Source organism: Miscanthus floridulus, chromosome 17 (assembly GCF_019320115.1).
Source record: "Miscanthus floridulus cultivar M001 chromosome 17, ASM1932011v1, whole genome shotgun sequence".
NCBI lineage: Eukaryota > Viridiplantae > Streptophyta > Magnoliopsida > Poales > Poaceae > Miscanthus > Miscanthus floridulus.
Window position 1 is genome coordinate 19,411,243 of NC_089596.1, and position 25,251 is coordinate 19,436,493.

Sequence of the window (25,251 nt, forward strand, 5' to 3'; positions counted from 1 at the left end):
CTGTTTCTGCTTTCTTGGTCTCATGTTTTCATTGATATCCAGTTCATGCTGTATGATGTCCCTGCTGACTCCCTGGAGGTCGGAGGCTGACCAGGCGAAGATGTCTTTGTTTTTACTAGAGTTTCCATGAGCTCTTCCTCCTCTGCTTTGCTCAATTCTGAGCTGATTGTTACTTTTCTGTCTGGTAACTCCTTTTCTAGAGGGGTCACCTTTGTCTCTTCTTGACCTGCCATATCTGTTTTTCCTCTGGGCATATCCGAAGGCTCTAGTTCTTTGTCTGCCGACTCGACTGCATTGATGTTTCTTTGGGCTCTATAGATTGCTTTTTCTATGTTTCTTGCTTCTTTCTGGCTGCCTCGGACTGTGATAATACCATGGAAGTGCTGGTATTTTCATGCACAGGTAGGCCATATGCAGGGCTACGTTGAATTTGGTTGTGAATCCTCTGCCCAAGATGACATTGATATGGGTAATACAGATCGACGACGTCGAAGGTTATGTATTCGGTTCTAGCATTTGCTTGGGTTCCAAACGACACTGGGAGTGATATCTTTCCTAGTGCTTGTATCTGCTTGCCTCCGAATCCTATCAAAGGGGATTCGAGGGCTATAGTTGATTCCTGCTGAGCTTCATTTGGTCAAAGGTATTTGCAAAGATGATGTCTGCTGAACTGTCAGTGTCAATCAACACTCTGCTTATCTCCCATGCTGCTATGTTTGTCTTGATTACCATTGCGTCTGTGTGAGGGTAGCTTTCTAGCTGGAGATCTTCTTCTATGAAGGTGATTGGGACTCTAGACCAATCTGTGTATTTTGCTAGGCCTTGGACTGCTACGTTGTTTACCAGGCGGAGGATGATCCTTTTTCTGCTTTTTCGTTTGAAACTCCATTGATGATCCTCCGGCGATTGGTAGTATCATGCCTATTGTTGGTAGTGCTCCATGAGGGTTGACTTGGTTTTCTGGGTTTGGCTCATTTTTTGGTGTTGGGGGTTGGTTGTGAGGTGGCGGCGGAGGCAGTTGCTGCATGTGCTGCTGTTGCGGCGGATGCTCGAACCTGCTTTGGTTTTGTGGTGGTGGGTTTGTTTCGAGGTAGGTTATGTGGGGAGGTTTTGGGTTTATGTAGGTCAGGCTTGCCTCCGACCTGTAGTTACCCGCCGGAGGCTGCTGCGAAGGCGCTGACCGCCATGCTGGTAGGAAGTTTGGGTAATAGGCAGAGGCCAGTGTGGAGGGATGTATTTGGTTTGCGTTTAGCGCTGGGTACATTGGGCAGTACTGCTGGTGGCCAGTTGTGTAGGTGGTGTTGACCTCTCTTGCGCTCTGCTGTGTCGGAGGTTGGGCAGTCTGCTTGTTCTTCATCCTTTCCTGTGTCTCTTTTGTCTCCGGACAATCTTTGGTGCTGTGCCCTGCGCTTTCGCCGTGAAAAACGCAATATGGCCTGCGTTGTTTCTGCTTGTGGTTTTTGTTCCAGTTTTTGCCTTGGTAACCTTGCCGACCTTGGTTCCTGGTCTAGGTCTCCGGCCCTGCTGGCGCTGCTAGTTGCCCTTGTTCGGGGTAAGGTTGACCCTCGATGCTGAGCACTTGCTCCTGGCCTGGTTTCTGATTTGATGCATTCTGGTTCATATAGCTCTTCTGGGAGTTTTTGCTGCTGTTTTGCTGTCTGTTTTGACCCTGCTCCTCCAGTCCTTTTCCGGAGGTCATTGTCTAATCTGCAGTATTTCTCAAACTCGTCATACAACTGTTGTATGGAAGTTGGTTTCTTTCTTACTAGGTGTGCTGCGAACGGCCCAATTCGGAGGCCTTTGATCGCTGCTTCAATGGCGATCTCGTCTGGGACGTCTGGTGCCTTCGCCTTTAGTTGCACGAATTTCCGGAAGTAGTCATGTAGTGTCTCTCCCTGCATTTGCTTGCACTGGAACAGATCTGTGGATGTCAGCGACTGTGCTGTTAGCCCCTTGAAATTTACCAATATCTTGTCCCGGAGGTTTTCCCAAGAATAGACCGTGCTTGGTTTGAGCATGAATACCAAGCCAACGCGTCACCTTCGGCAGCAATAACAAATGACTTTGCCTAGGACGGCGTCGTCTCCGCCGGCGGAGGCTACTGCTACCTCGTAACTCATAATGAACTGATGGGGGTCTGTCTTTCGTTGAACTTTGGTAGTGTGATTGGCTTGTACGCCGTTGGCCATGGCGATTGTTGTATGCCTTCAGAGAGTGGGGACTTGGGATCGATAGGCCTCCGCATCACCTGAGATGGCATCGTGGTCGGAGCTGATCACTGGCGGAGGTATGGTTGCAGTTGGTGTTGCTGCGGAGGCTGGGATTGCGGAGGTTGACGCTGGTACTTGCATGCTGCATACTTAGCATCTCAGCATGTAGGACTGCCAACTACTGCCTTATTTCTGCTGCTTGTGCTGACGCTTGAGTAGCTTGCTGATTAGCTACGAATGCTGCTGCCATTCTGTCCCTTTCTTGTTGCGCTCTTTGCAACTGTGCTTGCAGCTGTTGCAGTTCTTGCTCGAGTGTTGTGCCTGAATTTGGTTGGGCCTCCGGATCTTGAATCTCTGGATCTTGGGGTTCGGTGGTTGACCCTGGGCATCTGCTCTGGTGTCATCCTCCGCTGGTGAGGTTGCGTAGGTGCTACGAGTGGTGCGCCTAGGCCTTCCTCTCTGACCCATGGTCGTTGCTGCTCTGGTTGTGGTTTTTCTTTTCCCTGCCATCGTTGGTTTGCCTTGGCCAAAACACGGTGGGACGCCAATGTTGAGACTTGCGGTCTCAGACAGTGGGGAATTGGTAGGAACCTCCTCCCGATGAGTGCAGTAATCGGACGGAGGCTTTGGATGGGTTGGCACGGCGAGTGGGCGTGTAAGGGAGTGACACGCAGTGCAGTGGTTTCATTAATACATTCACCAACCTCCCGTACTGTTACAAGTGTTCCCTATTTATAGGGCTCAACTACCACTTTTACAGAGTTTACAATAGTACCCTTCAACTGCTACAGTACATTCTCGGAATATTCCACTACTCGCCTTTCCTCCCGGGGGTAATCTTGTCATGCCGCCCTCAGGTACTGGGCCTGCGCGATCAGCCGGACCCATCAGGCCTCAGGATTCGGCGATGGGCCTTTGGACCTCCGCGTCGGTCTCCGTCCCCATCAGGTCCTCAGGATTCGGACGCGGGCCTTTGGACCTCCGCCGTCGGTCTCCGCCCCATCGGGCCTCAGGATTCGACGAAGGGCCTTTAGGCCTCCGCCATCGGTCTCCGCCGCTGGGACGCCGAGGCCGCAGACCCCCGACGCCCAGTATTGCCGTCCTCCTGCTTGGGTCTCTGCCCCTACGAGCGGAGGTCGAACCAGCGCGGCCCGCGCCGTCCACGAGCGCCTTCCTCTAGGTTACCTGCACACACACGTAGGTAATGTTGGCACTTGATTAGCCTTGCAGCGGGGCGGCCTCCACCCCCTCCGCCCGGAGACGCCTACGAGCTAACCGGGCAGGAGGCTACGCCAGGGTCACCGGCAGCGTCCTTCAAGCAGTCTGAGTAACCGTCATCTTTCTGGGTCTGGAGGCGTAGTAGCTGGGCCTTTGCTTAGGTAGTTGGTCGGAGACGTCTTTACGAACTGCTAGGCCGCGTAGGTCTCCGCCACTCTCGGAGGCCGTGTTACAACATATAAGTATGCGTCAAAGCCGTCGGTCGACGGTCGTCGATCGATTGCATGGCTAGAGGTGCAGCCACAACTGCAGCTTGTGTTCTGCTGCCAATTATGGGGTCGATCAATTGCATGGCCAGTGGATCAGCCACAATTGCACTTTGTGCTCTGCTGCTCTCCAAAGGAGCAAGTAGAACTAAATGATCACCAATCAAGTTCATGACATCCCCATCTTCTGGCTTTTATTGCTGTACGTGATGCCTTCGTTCTGACTTGATCTGAGAGGGAATAGTGCCATCTCACGACTAACGACCAAGGAAGCCTAACTTAGCCGGGTTAGACTCAGTGTTGCTGCCTGCTCGGCGTCCCCCTCATCAGAATTGAAAGCAGTCATCACACTAGTCAATCGTGAGCTTGCTCTATAGTTGCATGTTTTGGGTCGCTTTGCCGTATAGTTTTCCTAACAAACGCCTGCCAAGTTAATGACACACTTGAGTTTCTGGCCTTCATTGGCCAAGAGATGCCTTCAGTCTCTGGACTTCACCTAAGAGGGAGGAGTTCATCTCACAAGCATCCTTCAAGATTTCAAACCGCCGGTCAAGCTCATTGCCACTGCTCTTGGAATCCTGTGCGATGTCTTGCAGAACAAAGCTCTTCAGCATAGCCTGTTGTACAGAATTCAACAGATACTCAGGAGTCAGGACAGTGGCATGATCAAGCATATACGTGGAAGGAATTGCAGTACCAAGCATTCAAAGAAACATGAGCCGCGACCAATTACCTCATGATGCCGCTTCTGTGCATAGCAACGGATAAGCAATTTGACCAGCTTGTTTCCCAGCGTTTTGCCAGAATCGCTGGACTGGAAGACAGAGCCTGAAAGATGATGCTTTGCCAATGTGAAGGCCATGGAATCACGCTGTGAAGCTTTGTCAAGGACACCAGACGTCCATGATTTAGCATAAGATTCCAAAAATTTTTCATCATCCTGCAGTAAGTATTGTAGAAAATTGAAACAGTGAGACTATGTTCTTTGAACATGGAGAAGCAGCCAACAAAAGAAGTTTAATCATACTAAATGATGGTATGGAATTAATACATATAAAAACCAAAATAAATGTCAGCGAAATAGTATAAATCATGCACTGTCTATTGCATATTCGCTGTGCAATAGACAAAGACAAACAGAGTACAAAGGTCAAGTTCCCAAATAAATAACTAAATGCAAAATAAATTAAAGAAAATGTACCTCAAGAGGCTCCAAGTATCCTTGGGCGTTGCCAATGCATTTGTCCAACGGGGGTAACAGTTCAAGCACATATGCATTAGACAGTGCATTCCATGCTGCAAGCCGTACTGCTGGCTCAACCTTTCTATGCAGATAAATGGCCACTTGCTGACCAAAAACAAAATCTCCATATGAGACAGCTGCAAATTGATCAACTAGGCTCTCAACAAAAGTAGTATAGCTTCCATGAATTTTCTCCTGGAACCTGAGAATTTCGAGGCAACTGATCTCCATTGCTTCCTCTGAAGTGGCCACTGCAACACCCTTAACTTCCTCGACAGAGTTAGATTTACAGAATTTCTGGCATAACCTGTTCAGATGCTGGCCATACAATTCCTGTAAAGCACAGAAAATATCCCTACTTCTGTCTTCTTGTAGCAAATGCATGCTAGAGCGGATAGAGACCGAAAGTGCATGAATTTTCCAGATTAAAGGAGCATGAAGGCACGGGGTAGCTGAAATGGCCTCCAGACCTAAAAGGAAGATAAGACCAGCCCTTGAGACATCAAGAATATAGTTGGCTGATGTTGAGAGCGTGCCTTTTGGATCATCAATGCAGCAAACTGAGCTTAGAATCCATTGGATAGGAAGAGGCTGTTATGACCGGCATCCAATACTCCAGGCGAAGGCCCAGCAGTGGCTAGAGGATGCCGGCGGGTTAGGGGGCTCAAGGCCCATATTTATCATATTTTACATAATATTAGAGTTATTTTCTATTATTATTCGGAGACATATAAATACCTGTAAACTCTATTGAGGAAATTAAGCAGAAACAATTATTGTTTCCGGCTTCCTCAGGGAGCCGGGAGAAACCCTAGCCGCCTTCTCTCTTCTTCCTTCCGTGAACAGTACCACGGCACTGTAGCGACGGTACTGTAGCGCCGCCGCCCTCTGCCTTCGCGGGATCACGGCGTCCCGCCGTGGTCCATCGCGGTTTAAGCCTCGACCCCCGATCACCCACCGCTACAACCTACGCTCGGTCAGAGGAGGAACCTCGGTTCCTATCAGCTTGGTATCACAGACCTTGTCGATCATGGACACCCCCGCTGTCTCCTCCGCCGCGCCATCGCCGGCGATCCCGCCGGTGCCGACCACCTTCACCGCGCCCCCTGCTATGTCGGGCGTTCTGGTGGTGCCGCCCTCCCAATCCCTGCCGACCACCGTCGCGCCGCGGTGGGTGTTAACGCCCGAGGAGGTGACGACCTCCATCGTCAATCTCAGCCATGGCGTGAAGGAGCTGTAGGACATGATGAAGGCGTTTCTGAGCGGCCAGTACGTGGTTCCACCACCGCAACCGTCACATCCTCCTCCGCCGCTGCCGTTGCCCTCATCCGTCTCGGTGCCGCAAATCACCTACCCCTACGGGATGCCTACGGACTCCATGTCGTCGCCGTCGACTTCCGTTCAGCCGTCGGTGTCCCAGGTCCCGATCCAATATGATGCAACTTCCACACTCGCCGTCGCCGATTCCGGCTTGGGCCCTTGGATCCTCGGCGGCGCACCACTCCATGACCGCGCCGCTATACTCCTCGGCGCCGCCTCGGTCCACCATCCCTCAGGCTCCATCGACGGCCGCCCATGGGGGACCCTATGCAGCAGGGACCTGTACGGCAGCGTGGACGGGACGCTGTCCACGACACCAGCGCCTCCGTGGCGGCCTACGCGGCCGTGCCACCTGGGGCCGACCAGGAGGGTCCCTACGAGCGCCCTCAGCAGGCCATGGGGGGCGGTCTCGACCGCTTGCTGCCCAAGACGCATCGCCTCGAGTTCGCAACCTACGACGGCTCGGAAGACCCCCTGAATTGGCTCAACCACTGCGAGCAATGCTTCCGGGGCCAACGATGGCCGGCCTCCGACAGAACGTGGATTGCGTCGTACCACCTCCGGGGCCTGGCGCAAACCTGGTACTACGCCCTCGAGCAGGATGAGGGCATGCCTTCTTGGGAGCGCTTCGTCGAGCTGTGCCGCCAACGCTTCGGACCGCCAGTTCGCGGTACTCGGCTGGCGGAGTTGGGGCGCTTGCCGTTCCAATCTACGGTCCAGGAGTTCGTCGACCGCTTTCAGGCGGTGTCCTGCCATGCACGGGCGTCTCGGCCAAACAGAAGGTCGATCTCTTCGTCGGGGGCCTTCCCGAGTACATTCGGGTGGATGTGGAGATGCGCGATCCCCAGGACATCCAGACGGCCATGTACTTGGCACGGGCTTCGAGCGGCGGCCATGCCCACGGCGCCAACCCCCGCTGGGGTGCCCGGCCTCCACCTCGTCCCGGCCTGCCCCCGCGTGCCCCCCACCAACAGCGGGGGCTCCAGCTTAGGCCGGGCGCTGGCCCCGCGAGCGGGCAGGGGTGCCCCTCCCATGCGTCATGTTCCGTCGCCCTCACGCCGGCGGAACAGTTGGAGCGCCGCCGTCAAGTGCTGTGCTTCAACTGCGACGAGCCCTAATGTCCGGGGCCATGTGTGCCCCCGGCTGTTTACCCTCGAGTTCTACGGACTTCGTCGACGAGGAGCCGGGAGGTGACTGCTGCAGACGCCGACGCAGCCGCCCTTTCCAGACGAGCCGGCCGGCCAAGGTGGTGGCCGGCGATGCAGCAGACGCTGCTAACGCCCGTTTCGGTTTCTCTCTCCATGCTGTTGCAGGAATCCGCCCGCCCAACGCCATGCTGCTTCCCGCGTCACGTCAAAGACGAGAGTTTCCTCGCCCTCCTCGACACCCGCTCCACTCATAATTTTGTCCAAGGGGCTGTGCTGGCGCCGTTTGGGCCTGTCTCCAGCTGGTGGTGGACCACCCCGTGTCACGGTCGCCAATGGTGAGCACGTGGCGTGCGAGGGCATTGCTCGGAACGTGCCCGTCCGCATCGGCGACGAGGACTTCACACATCACATGTGTTGGCCTCAACCTGGCGCCTTCGACTTCATCATCGGCTTCGACTTCATTCGCACGTTGGGCCCCGTGTTGTGGGACTGGCGACGCCCTTACCATGGCATTCTGGAGGGAGGGCCGCCGCGTCACCTAGCAGGGCGTGCCCAGGCCCTCAGACGCCCTCCCCACAGCAGGCGGTGACCGCGGTCACGACTGACCATGCGGCTACCTCTCCTGGATCGCCTGTTGGCGCAGCACGTGACATCTTCGACGAGCCTACTGGGCCTCCCTCCGGCGCGCCCTACGACCACCGCATCCACCTGCTGCCCGGGAACGGCCCCAGTGGCGGTGCGCCCGTACCGATACCCGCAGCTGCAGAAGGACTAGCTCGAGCGCCAATGTGCAGCGATGCTTGCCTAAGGGATCATTCGGCCGAGCACTTCCGCCGTTCTCCGCGCCCGTCCCTTGCTGGTGCGCAAGGCGGACAAGTCGTGGCGCTTCTGCATCGACTACCGCGTCCCTCAACGCCAAGACCTCCAAGGACAAATTCCCAATTCCGGTGGTTGACGAGTTGCTGGAATGAGCTCCATGGGGCTCGTTTCTTCACCAAGCTTGACCTTCGTTCCGGCTATCATCAGGTGCGCATGCACCCGGAGGACATCGCCAATACGGCTTTCCGCACCCTCAGGGCCACTTCGAGTTTCTGGTGATGCCATTTGGGCTCTCCAATGCCCCGGCAACCTTTCAGCGCTGATGAATGACGTCCTTAGGCCTTACCATGCGGCGGTTTGTGCTGGTATTTTTTGATTGATATATTAATTATAGTCCTCATGGGCCTAGCACTTGCAGCATGTCAACATCGTCCTCCATGCGCTTCGGTACACCACCTTCCCTTGAAACGATCCAGTGCTCGTTTGGCGCGTCGTCGGTGGCCTACCTGGGCCAAGTGATCTCCGAGGGCAAGCGTCGCCATGGACGCTGACAAGGTCGCCGCCGTGGCTGCGTGGCCCCTGCCGCACTCTGCCCGCGGCCTGCGTGTTTCCTCGGCCTGCGGGCTGCTACCCTACCCGGAAATTCATTCAGGACTTCGGCATCATCGCCGCCCCACTCACGCGTCTCTTGCGGCAGGACGCGTTTGTGTGGGACGACGATGCTCGGGGGCATTCGAGGCGCTCACAAGCGCGTTGACCACAGGACCTGTTCTTCAGATGCCAGACTTTCTAAGCCCTTCGTGGTTCGACTGCGACGCGTCGGCGCAGGGTTCGGCGCCGTCCTCCACCAGGCGTCGGGACCCCTCGCCTACATTCAGCCGTCCCTTCGCGGCCCCGTACATTCACCTGGCGGCCTACGAGAGGGAGTTGATCGGCTTGGTTCAGGCCGTTCGGTCATTGGCGTCCATATTTGTGGGGGCGCCACTTTTTGGTTCGCACTGACCATTACAGCTTGAAATTTTTTGCTTGATCAACGTATTGTCTACAGTTCCGCAGCATCAATGGATCAGCAAGCTATTTGGTTTCGACTTCTCGGTAGAGTACCGTCCGGGCCGCTTGAACATCGTGGCAGACGCTCTCTCGCCGGGACTTGGCAGATGGGGGGCAGCCGTCCTGGTGGCCGCGGCTGCAGCAGCCCTCCCCGTGTCGGGACCATCCTTCGACCTTCTGGACGCCATCCGGCGGGCAACAGCAGCCGCGCCTGACGGCCAGCAACTGCTGGCGCAGCTCCAGGCGGGGGAGCTAGCGGCCCCATGGCGCCTGGCTGACGGCCTTCTGCTCCATGGCTCCCGCGTCTACGTGCCGGACCAAGGGGACTTGCGCCAGCAAGTGCTCCTCTTGGCTCACTCAGCTGGCCATGAGCGCACCCAGAAGACGCTACACCGACTCCGTGCATTAAATGTGCAATACCTTATATTTTAGGACGGACAATGTAGTATGCTAAATCCTACCTATTTAGGTTATTTTGGTGGATTAGACCACAAATAACTCATAGATTTCAAATATATAAATGTTCCCTTAGACCAGTTTCAGTAGAGAGTTTCATGGACGTTGTTTCCAAAAATGCCATGTCATGTAGTATGAAATAAAACATGGATGAAACACTCATTCTCAATGGAGGGTTTCAATCTATAGTTTCATAGACATTTAATTGCATGACTCTTAGAGAGCTGGTAATCGTGCCAGAGAGTTTTATCCCCATAAAACTCACTTTCTCTCTCTCTCTTCTTAAAAACATTGCCACATCATTAAAAGTGCTTATGTGATAGCTCATTAATTATAAATAAAACTCCTATGAAACTCCCACTGAGACTGGCCTTAACATACTACTACAAATGTGATTCCTGCTCTAAACCTACGCCATTGCTTGGCGCAAGTGAGAGCAACATAAACCCCATTTATTCAGCTGTGTCATGGTGGCACTAGTCGACTATTGTGATGGCTGGTTGCTAAGATCAGTTTTATTAGAGGTTTTATGTCTTAGTGTTTAAGATTTTTAAGTTTTACAAATAATATAGACTGATTACATCTCTCGTGAAAACTCATTTTACTCCTAAAAAACTTTGATTATTTTTTCTTCATTAATATTGTAACGTACCAGCATATTTACTATCCCATACATTTTAAGTAATAAATTGTTTTGGCTTCTCTAGTAGTCCCTCCGTCCTAGTTTACTAAACGTTCTAGCAGTGCATTTATGTGACTACATTCACTGCATGTCCCATGTATCAGGGCAGAGCCGACGTCAAGGTTTAGGGAGTCTTCCTTGTATGTGGTTGACAGCTACAACGTCTTCTATAAGGGGACAGAGGGAGTACATAGCTTTTACTACGTATTTAAACATCATATATAATTAGGTGCATAGGAAAAACTATTGTATCTAAAATACCAAAATATCTTATAATTTGAAATGAAGGGGATAAGTTATACTCTTCTATTTTAAATTATAAGATATTTTGGCAAAGACTGTATTTAAAAAAATTAAAATATCTTATAATTAAAAAATGGAGGGGGTATTTATAAAGCTCTTAAACTTCTGCCGAGACCGGCCTATAGAGTGCAGGTCCCTTCCGTTTTTCACTCCTCTTTCAAGTTTCAACCCCTCATCATCAGAAATTCAGAATTCGGAACAAAAACGCGGGAACCATCCGGGCTTCTGGCGAGCCCCCAAATGGAGCAGTGGCTGCCGCTGTTCCGCCACCTCCTCGTCGCCCCCGCCGCCAACGCCGCCTGCCTTCTCCTCTTCCCCCTCTTCTGGAGACTGCCCCAGCGCGCCTCCCCCGGCCGCCGCGCTCCTGCGCCGCCTCCTCTCGCCAGCGCCCACGCTCCCCGCCTCCGCCTCCGCATCCGACCCCACGGCCGCCATCCTCTTCCAGACCCTACCGCCCTTCCTCCAGTCCCAGGCGCTCTCCTTCCTCGCCTCTTCCGCTGACCTCCTCGACCCGCACCTCCTCCGCACACTCGCCGCCCGCGTCTTCTCCGCCCCGCCTGGCCGATATGGACTATGGGTTCTCCGCGGCGCCCGCCACCTGATCGACGGATTGCCTGACGAGGAAGGCGTCCCTGGTGTTGCCTCCGACGAGTTTATCGACGGGTTTCACGATCCGCCAACGTGGCTTAAAGAAGCGGCCGCGCGGGCGCATCCTGTCCTGCCGTGGCTCCCCGTTGATTGCCGGAGCTTGATGGGGAGCGGGAGCGGGAGCGGGACACGTGCTGGTCGTGGTGGTAGGGATGGTTTGGACGGGATTGGGTTGGAGACCTTGGTGTTGGTGCAAGACGAGGACGTGGAGATGCAGGAGGCTGGACGTGTTCTTCCTCCTCCGGCTCCTCCGCTTGAGGTGTCAATCGTGCAGAGGGTCCTGGCTATGCAGAAGGAGATTGTGACAGTGGAATCTGTCTTGGTGGCCCAGCGGGTGGCGAAGGATTTGCAGGACCTTTGCGTTCAGTCCAGGAATGCTGCAGAAGTGCTTAGCTTAGTAGGGTCGTGGGAAGCTGATGATGACACTCTGAGGGTCTTGCTTTCCAGTTTAGTGCTTGAGGGAGATGGAGTGGATGGAAAAGGACCAGCACTTGTTCTGTGTTCTGTTTTCCTACCACTGTTACTCGAGCTTCAAAGACCAGCTTCATCGGTTCTCCTTTCCACTGCATTGGGTCTCTGCAAGCGCCACCCAGCTGCAGCACTGGAAGCTGTACTATTTCCACTGGTTCTTAGAAAGGGCGGTCTAAATGTTCCCCAGTGTGATGTGCTAACACGTATTATCAAGGAATGCATGCATCCACTGCACGTCACTGCTTTCTGCCATAGGCTGCTTTCAGGAGAGGAACAAGAGAGGAAACCAGTTTGTATGCCTCAGCATCAGGAGAGTATTGGTACTAATTTGGTCTGGGACAGAATCTCTGTTCACACTATTTTACAACATTCTCAGTCAAGATATTTGCTTGACACCGAGCACTGTTGTTGAGCTAATTTCTGTGATTGATGACCAGGCATCAAAGTTCCCGAGGTCATTGAAATTTGGCAACTTTCTGAAGTGCTTCGTGTCAAAGTGTTGGCATGAATGTAAGCATCAGAGGGGTTTACTCGAGAGAGCTGCTGAGAGAACCGACACTTTCCTGACTAAAGCTGTATTGGCAAAACTGCGCCCTGCAAGTTGAATTTATACTGCTAAGGCATTTAACTCGAACAACTTGTGAGTCTACATTTCTACTTAGATTAACTGAATGTTTAATTCTCTTGGAAGGTCTGTTTAATTTTATAGAAGTACTCCTATGCATGTGTGGTGCTTTAACATCTGCTAACTTCAAAACATACAGCTTCTTAGTTTTTAAACCATACAAACTGAAGATTGGTTCATATACAAAGCAACTAACTTATTTATAAGATTCTTAATTAAATAATAGATTGGCATCTTCATAACTAACATGACATTTTACTGTCTGAAGAAACCCACATGTAATATATTACATTAAGTACAAGTAGTGTAAGCTGTTTATTCTTCAAACAGATAAACACTGAAAGTAAAATACATTAATTAACATTTTTCTGTTCCTTAGGAGCACTACATACAAACGCATCTACACACTGATGCAGTATTGCTGAACAAGATACTTCTTTTTTCCAGGCTTCTGATGTGATTCACTTCAATATTGCCTTTGTAGTCTGGAACCTTGATACCTTATCAGTAAACTTGGTAGTAGAATAGAAATTAAGGTAGTCTTGGGAACGATATTGGCTAGGATATGTAAGCTTTGGAGCTGGGTAGATTATGGCATCGCATCGGCACCAGGGTTATAGAATGTTGCAATAGACAGGCGGCTCCCGTTCTTATTTGGAAGGACCCGATGGCATATGCTCTTGTAGATTCCATTGGTCATCACTTCAATCTGATCTCCAAGGTTTACAAAAATTCTATTGCCTTCTGTTGGAGGTATTGTGATCCACTTACCATCTTTCGGAAACTCCAAACCTGGGACTAACTCATCTTGAAATAGAAGTATGATCCCCCCAGCATCAGTGTGTTCCCTGAGGCCCATCACAAGCTCCGGATGACTGCACCTGGGATACTTTGCCACCTTGATGCCTACAGAAGGTTTAGAAAATGCCTTCTCGATATAATCTTTGTCCAGCCCAAGATTTTCACTCATAACTGCTGCAAGCTGTTCAGCCAATTTGATTACTTCTTCTGCATATTCAAACACTGTTGCACTGCACAGTTCATTGGATCATGTTAGTTTGATTTACAATTTTGTGATTTATGTTTCACAACAGATGACTGCTAGACTTGGAAAAATGTTTTTCTTCTATTTAAACTTCGCACTCTCCGAAGCAGCTCAGGAATATCATGACTGTTTGATTTTGGCTGATGACGGTACATGAAGCTGCACTCCCAGTCAACATTTGATGAAGCTTTCTCATCATCTAGGGATTTTTGCTTTCTCCGAACTGTAGAAGTTCTTCTCCATGTCTTGTTCATAGTGTTTGTTCACCAGATCCTTCATTTTATTCATGAGGTCCTCATTGACTCCATGATTCTCAAGCTGCCATGCAGTTTAGCATGCAATATGTTAGAAAATATAATAAAATTTTCCTCATCTAGACAATGATGATGTACATTTTGTTACCCAAAAGAAACCCCATTGCACACAGGCATTATGGAGGAGTGAAAGTGTCTCTGACCTCTTCTCACCATGCAGCTGATCCATCTTTATCACTGGAATCTCCATTTCCTGAAACACTGGTGGTGTGTTGCAGTCTAACCAGATGTGTTGTCTGCTCTTCTCAAGTTGGTACGCTACATCTACAGTAGGCCAGGCATTTATAGTGGCCTAGATAGGAATGTTGGGAATATCCCTTTTGAGATCGCTAACAAGATGTTGTTTCAGAATTAAGGAAACCTTGCTTTCTTTATGAGGTTTATGTGGAATCATGTCCAAATACATTGCACTATTCCCATATGATTTAGCTAAGATAACCTATGTGGCATCCTTGGTAATTCATCGACATGGTTGACCTATGATCACGGCATGATTGTTATTTGTTTATTCTGTTTTACTTCCATATAAAAATGAGTGGTAATGCATGTTATCTATTGAGATGACTACTCTTGCTGCCCTCAGTCATGGTATGGTAACGATCGCTGATATTGGGAGGAGTGAAATCTCAGGTTTGAGATCTCTTTTAAGTCAGACTGATCATGGCAGTTAGCTTGACTTTGTGATTCAGTGGATGCGGACCTGTGTGCAGAGTCAATCACAAAATAGTTAAATTGAATTCGAAACAATTCGTTGCATTTCGTTTGTCGATGCAACCCTAGATTTTCTCAGAGATTTGCTGGATCATGTTTGTACTTTTTTAAAGCAGCACCTGTTGAATGAATTTGCTATTAGATGCATTCATCTTTTTTCGCAACCATTTTTAATCTTCCTTCTTGATTCACATAATTCGATATGCTTTTGGAATTTGGACGGGGCTAATATCTCTGCCGTGTGCTGCTGAGCCTCAGCCTGAGCAGCAGGACATGCATACGGGCCTGTTTGGAACGTAGGAATTTCACAGAAATCATACAGGAATTTCACAGGAATCAGTTCAATTTCACAGAAAAAACACAGGAATAGAGAAAAAATTCCACATTCCAAACAGGCCCCACGTGGCGGAGAGAAATCTCGGCAGGCACCCGCGCCCCCGGGCCCCGGAGACGGAGGTGGGCGGTGCGCGTCTGGCACTCGGGGCGGTCACGCACGGCAGTCGGCAGCCTACGCGGAGCAAGTGGAAGTACATTGCCGAGGAACGGCCCAGCCGCATGGCGCATGCAGAGAGGACGGGCCGACGGGGCCTTTTGCTCCAGGCCCAGGTGCGAGTTAGGGTGTAGTTGTGTGATTCCTAAAAAAAGTTAGGCGTAATAGTATCTTCCTTTTTTTAATAAACAAAGATAAAGGCACTTGTGCTCCTCTTGTAAGCACATCCTATCTAACCCTTGCTGGGGTTCATCTGTGTGGCACACACACTTTGTAAAAAAGATAAAGACAACCTAAACGGAGCCCTTTCAGCAACATGATTTCCATGTTTGCTGGCAATCCACCACTGATGGAATTATTAGAGATGTCCAGATATGTTACCTTTGAAAATGCTGTAGAAAACCAATAGGGCAACTGGTCAGCTATTCCTGTGCTCGAAATGTCAATCTTGTCAATATCAGGCAGGCGTTGCATCCACGAAGGAAATTGAGGACCCATGTGACAAGATGCAAGGTATGCCTCTTGTAGTCTAATAAAGGGAGGTAACCACTCATGATCTACTGCAACTTCCAATTGATTATAGGATAAATCTATCATTCTTAAGTTGTGCAGTCCAGCAAAATGTTCCTCTGTGATGGCACCATGCAAGTTGTTGGAGCCAAGTTCCATCACGGTCAAGTTTGTCAGCATACTGATCTCAAGAGGAACGAGTCCAGTTATTTTGTTGTTTTGGAGTTGGAGGGTGACTAAGTTGATAAATCGGCTCATCCCAGGGTAGGGTTCCGTTGATAAAGTTAACTGCCAGATTGAGTTGCTGTATTTTCTTGTGTGATGAACAATTCTGCTGCAAGCTCTCAAGGAACTCTGTCATGTTCCCAGACGCAAGGGATAGCTCTAGGTTCAGGATTTCTAAACTGCACAGGTTTCTCAGCAAGTACAGTGGCACCGTGACGGAATTTCTAAACCCTGAAAAATCTAGGACTTGGAGGGATGTCATGGCTGCTAGAGCATCAGGGATTTGACCGGATAAAATAGCACTAACGCTCAGGTACTTGAGGCTTGTCGTCAAACCCCAAAACCAACAAGATGCCACCGTATGATTAAACAGGTTGAGAGAGAGATCGGGCCTCTCATGTTTGGTGAGGTTAAGGTGCGGGAGTGACTGGTTTGCACTTGCAAGCTCGCATTCAGAAAGAGCAAGGACCCTGAGTGAAGAGACCATGTTCACGGCATGCTGTGCTGAGGTTTACGGACCCAAGTCAAGGTACCGTAACCGCGGCAGATGTGTTATTCATGGTATATCCGAGGAGTGCATGGCAGTGTTGGAGAGATTGAGATACTGAAGGTTGGAAGGATTACCGAGCTGATGAGGCACCATAATACCGTCGAGCGCATTCCAGCTGAGATCGAGATGCTCCAGGTGTCGCAGAGAGAACAGAGGAGCTGGTATCTGGCCGTCAAGAAATGCTCCACCATCCGCCGAGCACTGGAATATTGGGTCATCCAGGTCTTCGGCGCCAGTACCAAGGATGCCATCAAAATCGCCCAAATCGCAGGGAGCAGTCGGGGCTGGGAGATAGAGCCCGATCACATGGCCGGTGACGTTGCTGCACCGGACACCTCCCCATCGGCAGTAGTCATGGTCTTGTTCCCGCCACGACGCCAGCCGGTCTGCGGGATCGCCTGTGATGGATCGCTTGAACGCCAGCAGCGCGTCCCTCTCGCTCGGTATGCAGCTCGCGGCAGCGAGGCTGTTGTTTGTCTGGTTGGGTCGGTGGTGCGGTGCACTTGCACGGGCGACGAGGAAGAAGCTGCAGCCGGCGGCGGAGGCGACAAGCAGCAGCAGCAGCAGCAGCAATTTATTCATTGCTGACGAGCGATGCTTCCTGGCGCGCGGTGCGCGTAGCATCAACTCCCTATTTGGCTATTTCGGCAACGAGCCAGCCCGTAGTATATGAGCAGGCGAGTATGCCATGGCCTTTTCTTTTCTGCTTGGGAAGTGCATCACTAATAATAATAATCAATAATATATAGTTGAGACTTGCGGTCTCAGACAGTGGGGAATTGGTATGGGCCTCCGCCCGATGAGTGCAGTAATCGGACGGAGGCTTTGGATGGGTTGGCACGGCGAGTGGGCGTGTAAGAGAGTGACACGCGGTGCAGTGGTTTCATTAATACATTCACCAACCTTCCGTACTGTTACAAGTGTTCCCTATTTATAGGGTTCAACTATCACTTTTACAGAGTTTACAATAGTACCCTTCAACTGCTACAGTACATTCTCGGAATATTCCACTACTCGCATTTTCTCCCGGGGGTAATCTTGTCATGCCGCCCTCAGGTACTGGGCCTGCGCGATCAGCCGGCCCATCAGGCCTCAGGATTCGGCGATGGGCCTTTGAACCTCCGACGTCGGTCTCCGCCCCATCAGGCCTCAGGATTCGGCGACGGGCCTTTGGACCTCCGTCGTCGGTCTCCGCCCCATCGGGCCTCAGGATTCGGCGAAGGGCCTTTAGGCCTCCGCCATCGGTCTCCGCCCCTGGGACGCCGAGGCCGCAGACCTCCGACGCCCAGTATTGCCGTCCTCCTGCTTGGGTCTCTGCCCCTACGAGCGGAGGCCGAACCGGCGCGCCCGCGCCGTCCACGAGCGCCTTCCTCTGGTTACCTGCACACACACGTAGGTAATGTTGGCACTTGATTAGCCTTGCAGCGGGGCGGCCTCCGCCCCCTCCGCCCGGAAGACGCCTATGAGCTAACCGGACGGAGGCTGCGCCAGGGTCACCGGCAGCGTCCTACAAGCAGTCTGAGTAACCGTCATCTTTCTGGGTCTGGAGGCGTGGTAGCTGGGCCTTTGCTTAGGTAGTTGGTCGGAGACGTCTTTGCGAACTGCTGGCCGCGTAGGTCTCCGCCACTCTCGGAGGTCGTGTTACAACAGTTCCCCCCTTTTGAGACCACGGTCCGCCCGAGCGTGTCGTGAGCTCAAAACGCCCTAAGCAAGGACGTCCGCGGGGGCAGGAGACTGCGCGCAGTCACGTCTCCGACCGATCCCCGCAGGTTCCCCCTGGCCCGCTCTAGGCGTGGCCACTAGTCTTGTCATAGTAGCCGTTAGGCTACAAAACTAGCCGTTGTCCTACGCTGTGGCCGTTTACGTCGTATTGCTTTCCGTTGTATACCTTGCAACTTCTCCGGAGATGACCGTTGGGCGGCAGGCGAATTCTCCGAAGATGACCGTTGTATGGCAGGGAGACGAACCGCCCTCCTGCGGCCTATATAAGGGCGCGGTTGGTGGCGGGGTCCCCCCCCCCCCTGCACTGCTTATTCGCTTTCCTTGCCTCTGAGAAATCGCTCTCTGCTCTCTTTCGCTTTTGCCTGAGCTGCCTTTGCTCGTTCCGTCTTTTCCGCTTGCGTCTTCCACCTAGGCTGCCGCCGCGGTGGCTTTCTTTTCCGCCTCCGCCCATACTCGCCGGCCCGCCTTCTTCGGACCCTATCGCCACCTTCTCGGCGTTAGGGCCGCCGGCTGGAGTGCACGCTTTGAGGAGTGCATGCTTGCCTCCGCCTCCACGTTGGAATTTGAAAAGCTAGTGGAGGAGGATTTGGGGAGTGTCTCCGCGTCCGTCGAAGACCTGATCGCTGCGGATTCCAGAGACATGGCGATAAAGTCATGGGATTTCGGCCCCTCCTCCATTACTGAAGAGGCGGTCGTGGAGATGTTGAAGGAATCGTATTTTCCTTCTTCGAAGGTAAAAATCCCTCCGCCTGGCTAGATCATTTCGGAGCCGGAGGAGGGATATGCGGTGGTGTTTCGAGACTTCTTCACCTGCGGCCTCCGACTTCCTAACATCCCCTTCCTCCGCCGGGTGTTGGAGACCTTCAATGTCCAGCTCCATCATCTGACTCCTACTGCCTTCCTCACGCTCAGCAAATTCTGCTAGGCGTGTGTTTCTTATGGCGCCGAGCCACATGTGGACACCTTCTGTGCTTACTATGAGCTGCAGAAGCATCCAAAGAAGAAGGAGATTCGGGAGGGCAAGGTGGAAGTGATCTTCCAGTATGGTAGTTGCACCTTCATGTCAAAGAGGAATCAAGGCGTAGACCGCCTGGAGATTTCTTTTTGCCAGAAAGGCAAATGGGACCGTGGCTGGCTTGAGCAGTGGTTCTATGTGAAGACCTACGGGGTCCGCAGCACTACCGAGGATGGTGCGGAGGTCAGTGGATTATCCATTGACTTCAAGAATGGAGGTGATGGCGCCGCATACGCGCGTGGAAGGCTTGCGACCGGGCTTTTGCGGCAGCGTGTCGCTACTCCAGGGGCCGCGACCTGGTGGAGGAGATTATGACCTCCAACTACTGGCCCCTGGGCAGAGACAACCCAGCCTTTCGGCTGGAAAAGGTGAAGGTTCCTGTTTTTGGGCCGAAGGCCGGGATTCCTTTCCCCCGCTTTGGCCGTTCTTTAGGGGAGGGGGTGATGGAGGACAGCTTCATTGCCGACGTTGAGGAGGCCACCATCGGGTTGGTTGGCAAAATTTCTGAGCGTGAGTACATGTCTCGGAGAGCCGTGGCGGGCACCATGCCGCAGCTCAATCGAGTTTTTGAGGAGCTCGGGATCGTCTATCGAGAGCGCGAGGTTCCCTCCGAGGTCCTGGCTTCGATTGACAAGAAGAAGAAGAAGAAGGCCTCCGCGAAGAATGTTACGGCGGAGGCCGAGTCCAAGAAGAGGAAGGGCGCCGCTGTTGCTCAGGCGCCTGCGAAAAAGAAGAAGAAGACCGATGCTCTGGTGATCGCGTCGGTCGCGTCTTCGACCGGTAGTGCGGGCGTTGCCTCCGTCGTCGAGCAGCCGGAGGCCGTGCTTGCTGAACAGGCCCCGGCGGCTCAGTCTTCTTCGAGCCCTCCGCCCACCAGGCCGCTGGCTGAGGAGATCTAGCCCTCTGGGCCTTCGCCGCATGATATGGCGGAGACTTCTGCCCAGGGGGCTCCGCAGGCGGCCCAGCCTGGGCTTTTATGAGTAAGTTTGTTTGGCGCACATTTTTGTGTTTACTGTCTTCGCCTGGTTTATTTGTTTATGTATTCTACCAAGTGCTAATACCGTGTACTTGTCGCTTTGTAGGTGATGTCATGGCTGGGCTCCTCACCCTAGAGGAGCGAGCGGCCGCTGCCAGCGTCAGGTTTGGTCCGGGGCTGATGGCGCCGGGTCCGAGTGAGTATAGAGTGTTTTTATCTTACTCGTCTTTTGACCTAGTTGTTATTGCCTATTTCTGATCGGCCCTCTGACCTAAGTTGTTGTTGTTGCTTTTTTGCTACGCAGGCTCCTCCGACACTTCTATCTCAGGTTGGGAAGAGTGCTATCTTGGGGTTCTTGGAGACGTCGAAGGTGGTCTCTAGCAGTTGGTGTATGTATTGTGAGATTTGCTTTTCTCACCTTATGGTTTTGTGTTTGTTTGTTCTTCTTTGAACAGATCGCTTCAAACAATGTCTGAGGGACATGGATTTCTTCTAGCTTCTCCGTGTTCATCTAGAACATCAGAGCTTGGTGCGTCTTCGGTGGTTTGCCTTTTTTGGTGTATGTTCGCCTTTAGACTTGTTTTTGTTTCTATTGCTGATCGCCTTGGTCTTCTTCTTTCTGATCGCAGGGGTATCACACGGCCGTTGTTATGGAAGAGCGCTGCACTCGCAAGGTCTTCGACCGAGATACTGCGATTGAAGCACTCAAGGCGGAGAACGAGCGCCTGGAAGGTGAAAAATGGGGTTTGGCCAACTCCCTTGCAGCTCTCCGCCTTTCTCTGGTGGAGAAGGAACAAGAAAAGGAGGCTCTGAGGGCCGATCTCGCCAAGGCCCAGGATGCAGAAGCTTTGTCCGTCGAGCAGGCCCGCAGGGCGAACGAGTTGGCCGAGGGTCTCTGGTGAGAGCTGGCCTCTGAGAAGGAATCCACAGCTGCGGTGGGGGAGCAAGCTGTCTTTGATGATGAGGCGTTTGGACTCGGTCAAGGGGGGTCCTTGCTGCAATCGTTGGCCATTACCGGGCCATCGTCACCGAGTTCGGAGGCGAAACCTCCGCTCCTCCGGAGGAAGACAGTGTCTACGCCCTCGCCTCCTGGCTAAAACATCACCTTGCGAAGCTCCCTGGTTTGATCAATGGCTGCACGGACTACGGGGCGTTGGCGGGAGTAGCGAATTATGCCTAAACTTTTGGTGCGCGGCGGGTGTACGCATACCGAAAGTATTCCGGAGGGAGCGCTGCCGGGTCCAGAGGAGCTTGGTGAGACTTCTCTTGGTTTGCGAAAAAACCTTGAGAAATTTCATTGGCTACTTTTGGGCTCCATTTGGGAGACCTGCTGCCCAGAAACTGGTGGAGGAAAAGAGGGCGAAGGTATTTCTAGTCTTTGTAGCCATTATTTTTCTCTCCTTGCTTTTTTGCGAAGCTGCGAAGGCTTTCATTGCATGTGTCACTGATATTTTAGCCTGTGCTACAGGATGCGCAGAAGAGTATTGCGGGTAGGCCTCCGCCAGTTCCACGCTCGGCGACCGTGGGCGGTGCCTCCGCCACCAATGGCGCTCCAGGTGGGCGCTACGATCGGCGGTGGTGATGGTCGGAGGCCGCAGGCGCCGTCCCCGCCCACAGTTGATGCGGGCTCCGTTCTAGGGACTTCTGCTGCGGCCGAGGTGCCGGAGGTCTAGGCTCTTTGTAGGACTTGGATGTTTTGACTTGTATATTGTAGTCTAGTTGGGCTCTTGTAAATAAAGTTTCTTTTGTTCTGAATGATTTTGTGGAAAATTTTAACCCTGCGCAGGTTCTGAATTGGGAGCCTGTGCAAGATGTCGCGCCTTTGACTCTCTACAATGACGGTCTTTATGTGAGCGGAGAGCTTTGGGAGTATTGGTGTTCGGCCTTTCCCCGCGGCGTTGCGCGCGACGTGTTTGAGTCAGTTAAGTTTGACATAGACAACGAGCGCGCTGGGTTTACTCGCGCGCTTGCTTGGTGCGGACCTCCGCCACAATAGTTTGGATTTTATTGTAAGTTTGAGTCATGTAAGAATGCTACTTGACGTTTTATGGAATACAAAACAGGTTCACTTTCTTGATTGTTTGTGCGGGGGCTTATGTCTGTTAGTGCTAGTTTACATATCTCGTCTAGTCCCGAGCTTGCACACCATGGGCCTTTGCTTGGGCGAACGTGCGCGATACAGAGGTGGTGGCTAGGACCTCCGCCCCATGTTCTCTCCTTCTCTGTGCTTGCTTGATGGCCGGGGTAGAAGTGTTGGCAGTTTTTTGGCCGACGGAGGCGTACTTGAAGTCCACCTGGCGAGGCTTGCTGAATCGGTGTGTGATCCGATAGGAGGTTTGGCGCGGCTTGTGCAGACGACGGAGACTTTTGGTATTTCTTTAGCTGGGTGTTTTAGCTGTCTGGTGGTATGGGCCTCCGACGCTGCACACCCATGGGACATGTTTCATTTGTGGAGATGGCAGGTTAGGTCTCTGGCATCGGGGGGGATGTTACGAGATTTCGTGCGATATCCCCCTTCTTCCATAGGCCTGCGCTGTTCATCACCGTGCCGTAGTTCCTGTCTCTTTTCCCACTGTCTCCGACCGTCTACTAGTGCCTCCGATTTTATGAGTTTTCGTACAATATCTACGGCCGACTTAGATATCTAAGGAGACCCCTGCCTCCATGGCTGTTGCTGTGGCTTGTGCTTGTGCTCTGCCTTCTTCCCCCTTGTGCCTTATGCTGACTGAGGTTTTAAGGGCATGGGGGGAACTCATTTTATAGCGGGGTGGTGGCTTTTGGTTGTTAAATTTTTGGTACGTTGTTTGTTGGAACGTATCTTGGCTTTAATGGCCTATATCTTGCTTGAATTATTCGTGCCTTTTGAGATCTTTTGAAGTAAATAGGCCTAGTGCCTAAGTGACAGGGTTTTGTCAGACCTTTTCCTCGTTTTGCTGTTTTCGATGGCGGAAGACCTTCTTCCTGGTTCTAGCACCATAATGGTGTTGCCCCTGATGCTTGGGGTGGTTTTTTGTTAAGGTCGGAGGCCTGTTTGGCCGAGGTTGTTTTTGCCTTGATGCCTGAATTTGTTCAAGTCTTCGTCAAGGTCGGAGGCCTGTTTGGCCAAGCTTGTTTTTGCCTTGATGCCTGAATTTGTCCAGATCTTCGTCAAGGTCGGAGGCCTATTTGGCCAAGGTTGTTTTTGCCTTGATGCCTGAATTTGGATAGGTCTTCGTCAAGGTTCGAAGGCCTGTTTGGCCAAGGTGGTTTCTGCCTTGATGCCTGACTCTGGACAGGTCTTTGTCAAGGTCGAAGGCATGTTTGGCCATAGAGGTCATTTCAAATTGCCAATGCCTGTGGCCGGCGCTTTGAAAGGGCCTATGCTTACTTTTGTTCACTGAATATTGCGGCGCCAGAGCTGGCCGCTTTCGGTTTTGGACTTTTCAAGCGTTCTTTTGGGAAATTACCTCTTTATACTTCTAGAGGATTTTTACATTGAGCCTGCCTCGTTAAAAACCTCACCTCCGCTTGGAGTTCCCCTATGAGGAAAAGAGTACAGGCTCTTTTACATTTTTTGGGTTGAAGAAAAAAGAGCTGAAAGGTAAATGAACGGAGGGGCCTCCGCTTATTATTTGCGGAGGTTGCCCTTAGGTACATTGCCTAGATGTAGTATCTGCAGAGGCTATCAATATTCTAGGGTTGGGTTGTCGTGACACCTTCACTGTCGGTCAAGTGGAAAGAGCCAGGACGGCCTGCTGCCGTTGCTGTGTATGGGACTTCCCATTTTGGTTGTAGTTTGCCAACAAGTTGTGCGTTGGGTTTTCTTCTGAGTACGAGGTCTCCGTGTTTTATGTCTTTCCTTACCACCTGAGAGTCTCTCCACTTCTTAGTTTGGGACTGATATTTTGCAATGTTTTCGACTGCTTCCAGTCTTATGGCTTCTATTGTTTCTTTTGCATATTCTTCATCTTGCAACATTAGCTGCCTCGTTGTGCGGACGCTTTCGTGCTTGATTTCTTCTGGCATCATGACCTCTTCTCCATAAAGCAGTTTGAATGGTGTGAATCCTGTTGTTCTTGAGATAGATGTATTGTGTGACCAAATCACTCTTGGTAATTCATCTACCCATTTTCCTTTGCGTAGGCCCAGCAATATTTTTGATATTGCTGAAAACACTATTCTGTTTGCTCTTTCCACAGCACCATTGGTCTTTGGGTGGTATACTGAGGCGAAGGCTAGTTTTGTCCTAATGCTTTTGCAGAATTCTTTGAAGTTCTCTGAATCGAATTGTTTTCCATTGTCTACTGTCAGAATCCTCGGTACACCGAATCTACAAATGATGTTTTGCCAGAAGAATTTTCTGACAGTTTCTGAGGTTATCTTCGCCAGCGGCTTTGCTTCTATCCATCTTGTAAAATATTCTACTACCACTACTGTGAATCTGTTTTCTCCTTGGGATGGTGGTAATGGGTCGACCAGGTCCATACCCCATCTTTGTAGCGGCCATGTCGGAGGTATAAGCTGGGTCTCCGACGATGGTTTTGACTGCCCGGGAGAGAATGTTTGGCATGCTTTGCATGTTCTGACTGTCTGCTCCTGCGTCTTGTATGTGTATTGGCCAATAAAAGCCTTGCCTTATTGCCTTTGCTGATAATGCTCTAGAGCCAATGTGCGACCCGCAAATTCCTGAGTGTATTTCTTGAAGCAACTCTATGCCTTCGCTCTGCGATATGCATTTGAGAAGAGGCTGGACTACTCCTTTCTTATACAGTACACCATCTATGATTGTGTAATTTCTTGCCCTGGCCTGTATTCTTGCTGCTTTTGCTTCATCTTCTTCGGTGGTTTTGCCTTCTAAGAATTCTGTTATCGCCTTTCTCCAATCTTCATTTTGCAGGTGCAGTATGGGCTTAGGTGCCTTAGATGTCTTCGCAGTTGCCGGAGACTTCAGGATCTGGTAAAAAGTGTTTGGTGGCAGTGGCAGGTTGTTTGCCGCAGCTTTTACTAGTTCATCTGCCTCTGCATTTTCTGATCTTGGGATGTGCTTCAGGGTGAATCCCTCGAATCTCCGCTCCAAATTTCTGACAACGGATAGGTATTTGATGAGTTCTGGCTCTCTTGCTGTGTATTCTTTCTCTACTTGGCCAGTAACCACTTGAGAATCTATTTTGACTGTCAATGTTTTTGCCCCTAGGGACCTTTGCTTTACTGAGCGCTAGGATCAGGCCTTAATATTATGATATGTTGTTTGTTGA

The 25,251-nt window shown here is 51.5% G+C and overlaps 3 protein-coding genes and 2 pseudogenes across 3 annotated transcripts; 2 read left to right on the forward strand and 3 right to left on the reverse strand.

The window, feature by feature from the left end:
- Window positions 1–3,860: 3,860 nt before the first annotated feature.
- Window positions 3,861–6,525, reverse strand: LOC136518602 (transcriptional elongation regulator MINIYO-like). The gene is made up of 4 exons (XM_066512271.1): window positions 5,676–6,525; window positions 4,896–5,407; window positions 4,428–4,634; window positions 3,861–4,311 (listed from the first exon to the last, which is right to left on the reverse strand). The coding sequence occupies exons 2-4, from the start codon at window positions 5,319–5,321 to the stop codon at window positions 4,153–4,155; spliced, it is 792 nt and encodes a 263-aa protein (XP_066368368.1). The 5' UTR covers window positions 5,322–5,407; window positions 5,676–6,525; the 3' UTR covers window positions 3,861–4,152.
- A 2,239-nt stretch (window positions 6,526–8,764) lies between these two features.
- Window positions 8,765–10,540, forward strand: LOC136515349 (uncharacterized). Its single transcript, XM_066508967.1, has 3 exons — window positions 8,765–9,163; window positions 9,281–9,613; window positions 10,517–10,540. The coding sequence occupies exons 1-3, from the start codon at window positions 8,765–8,767 to the stop codon at window positions 10,538–10,540; spliced, it is 756 nt and encodes a 251-aa protein (XP_066365064.1).
- A 415-nt stretch (window positions 10,541–10,955) lies between these two features.
- On the forward strand, window positions 10,956–12,894 carry LOC136517986 (uncharacterized; annotated as a pseudogene).
- Window positions 12,895–12,920: 26 nt separating this feature from the next.
- LOC136517988 (1-aminocyclopropane-1-carboxylate oxidase 1-like) lies at window positions 12,921–14,741 on the reverse strand (annotated as a pseudogene).
- Window positions 14,742–16,310: 1,569 nt separating this feature from the next.
- LOC136515350 (receptor-like protein EIX2) lies at window positions 16,311–16,886 on the reverse strand. The gene has a single exon (XM_066508968.1). It carries the CDS (start codon window positions 16,884–16,886, stop codon window positions 16,311–16,313), a length of 576 nt encoding a protein of 191 aa, XP_066365065.1.
- Between the last annotated feature and the right edge of the window lie 8,365 nt (window positions 16,887–25,251).

Bases quoted from the DNA above. Each gene is read 5' to 3' on its own strand.
- LOC136518602 (XM_066512271.1), bottom strand. From the start codon at position 5,321: ATGCATTTGCTACAAGAAGACAGAAGTAGGGATATTTTCTGTGCTTTA. The intron at 4,635-4,895 runs GTACATTTTCTT...TACTTACTGCAG, and splicing joins GATACTTGGAGCCTCTTGAG to GATGATGAAAAATTTTTGGA. The intron at 4,312-4,427 runs GTAATTGGTCGC...TCTGTACAACAG, and splicing joins CACAGAAGCGGCATCATGAG to GCTATGCTGAAGAGCTTTGT.
- LOC136515349 (XM_066508967.1), top strand. From the start codon at position 8,765: ATGGACGCTGACAAGGTCGCCGCCGTGGCTGCGTGGCCCCTGCCGCAC. The intron at 9,164-9,280 runs GTTCAGGCCGTT...ACAGTTCCGCAG, and splicing joins AGAGGGAGTTGATCGGCTTG to CATCAATGGATCAGCAAGCT. The intron at 9,614-10,516 runs GTGCTCCTCTTG...CCCATGTATCAG, and splicing joins AAGGGGACTTGCGCCAGCAA to GGCAGAGCCGACGTCAAGGT.
- LOC136515350 (XM_066508968.1), bottom strand. From the start codon at position 16,886: ATGAATAAATTGCTGCTGCTGCTGCTGCTGCTTGTCGCCTCCGCCGCC.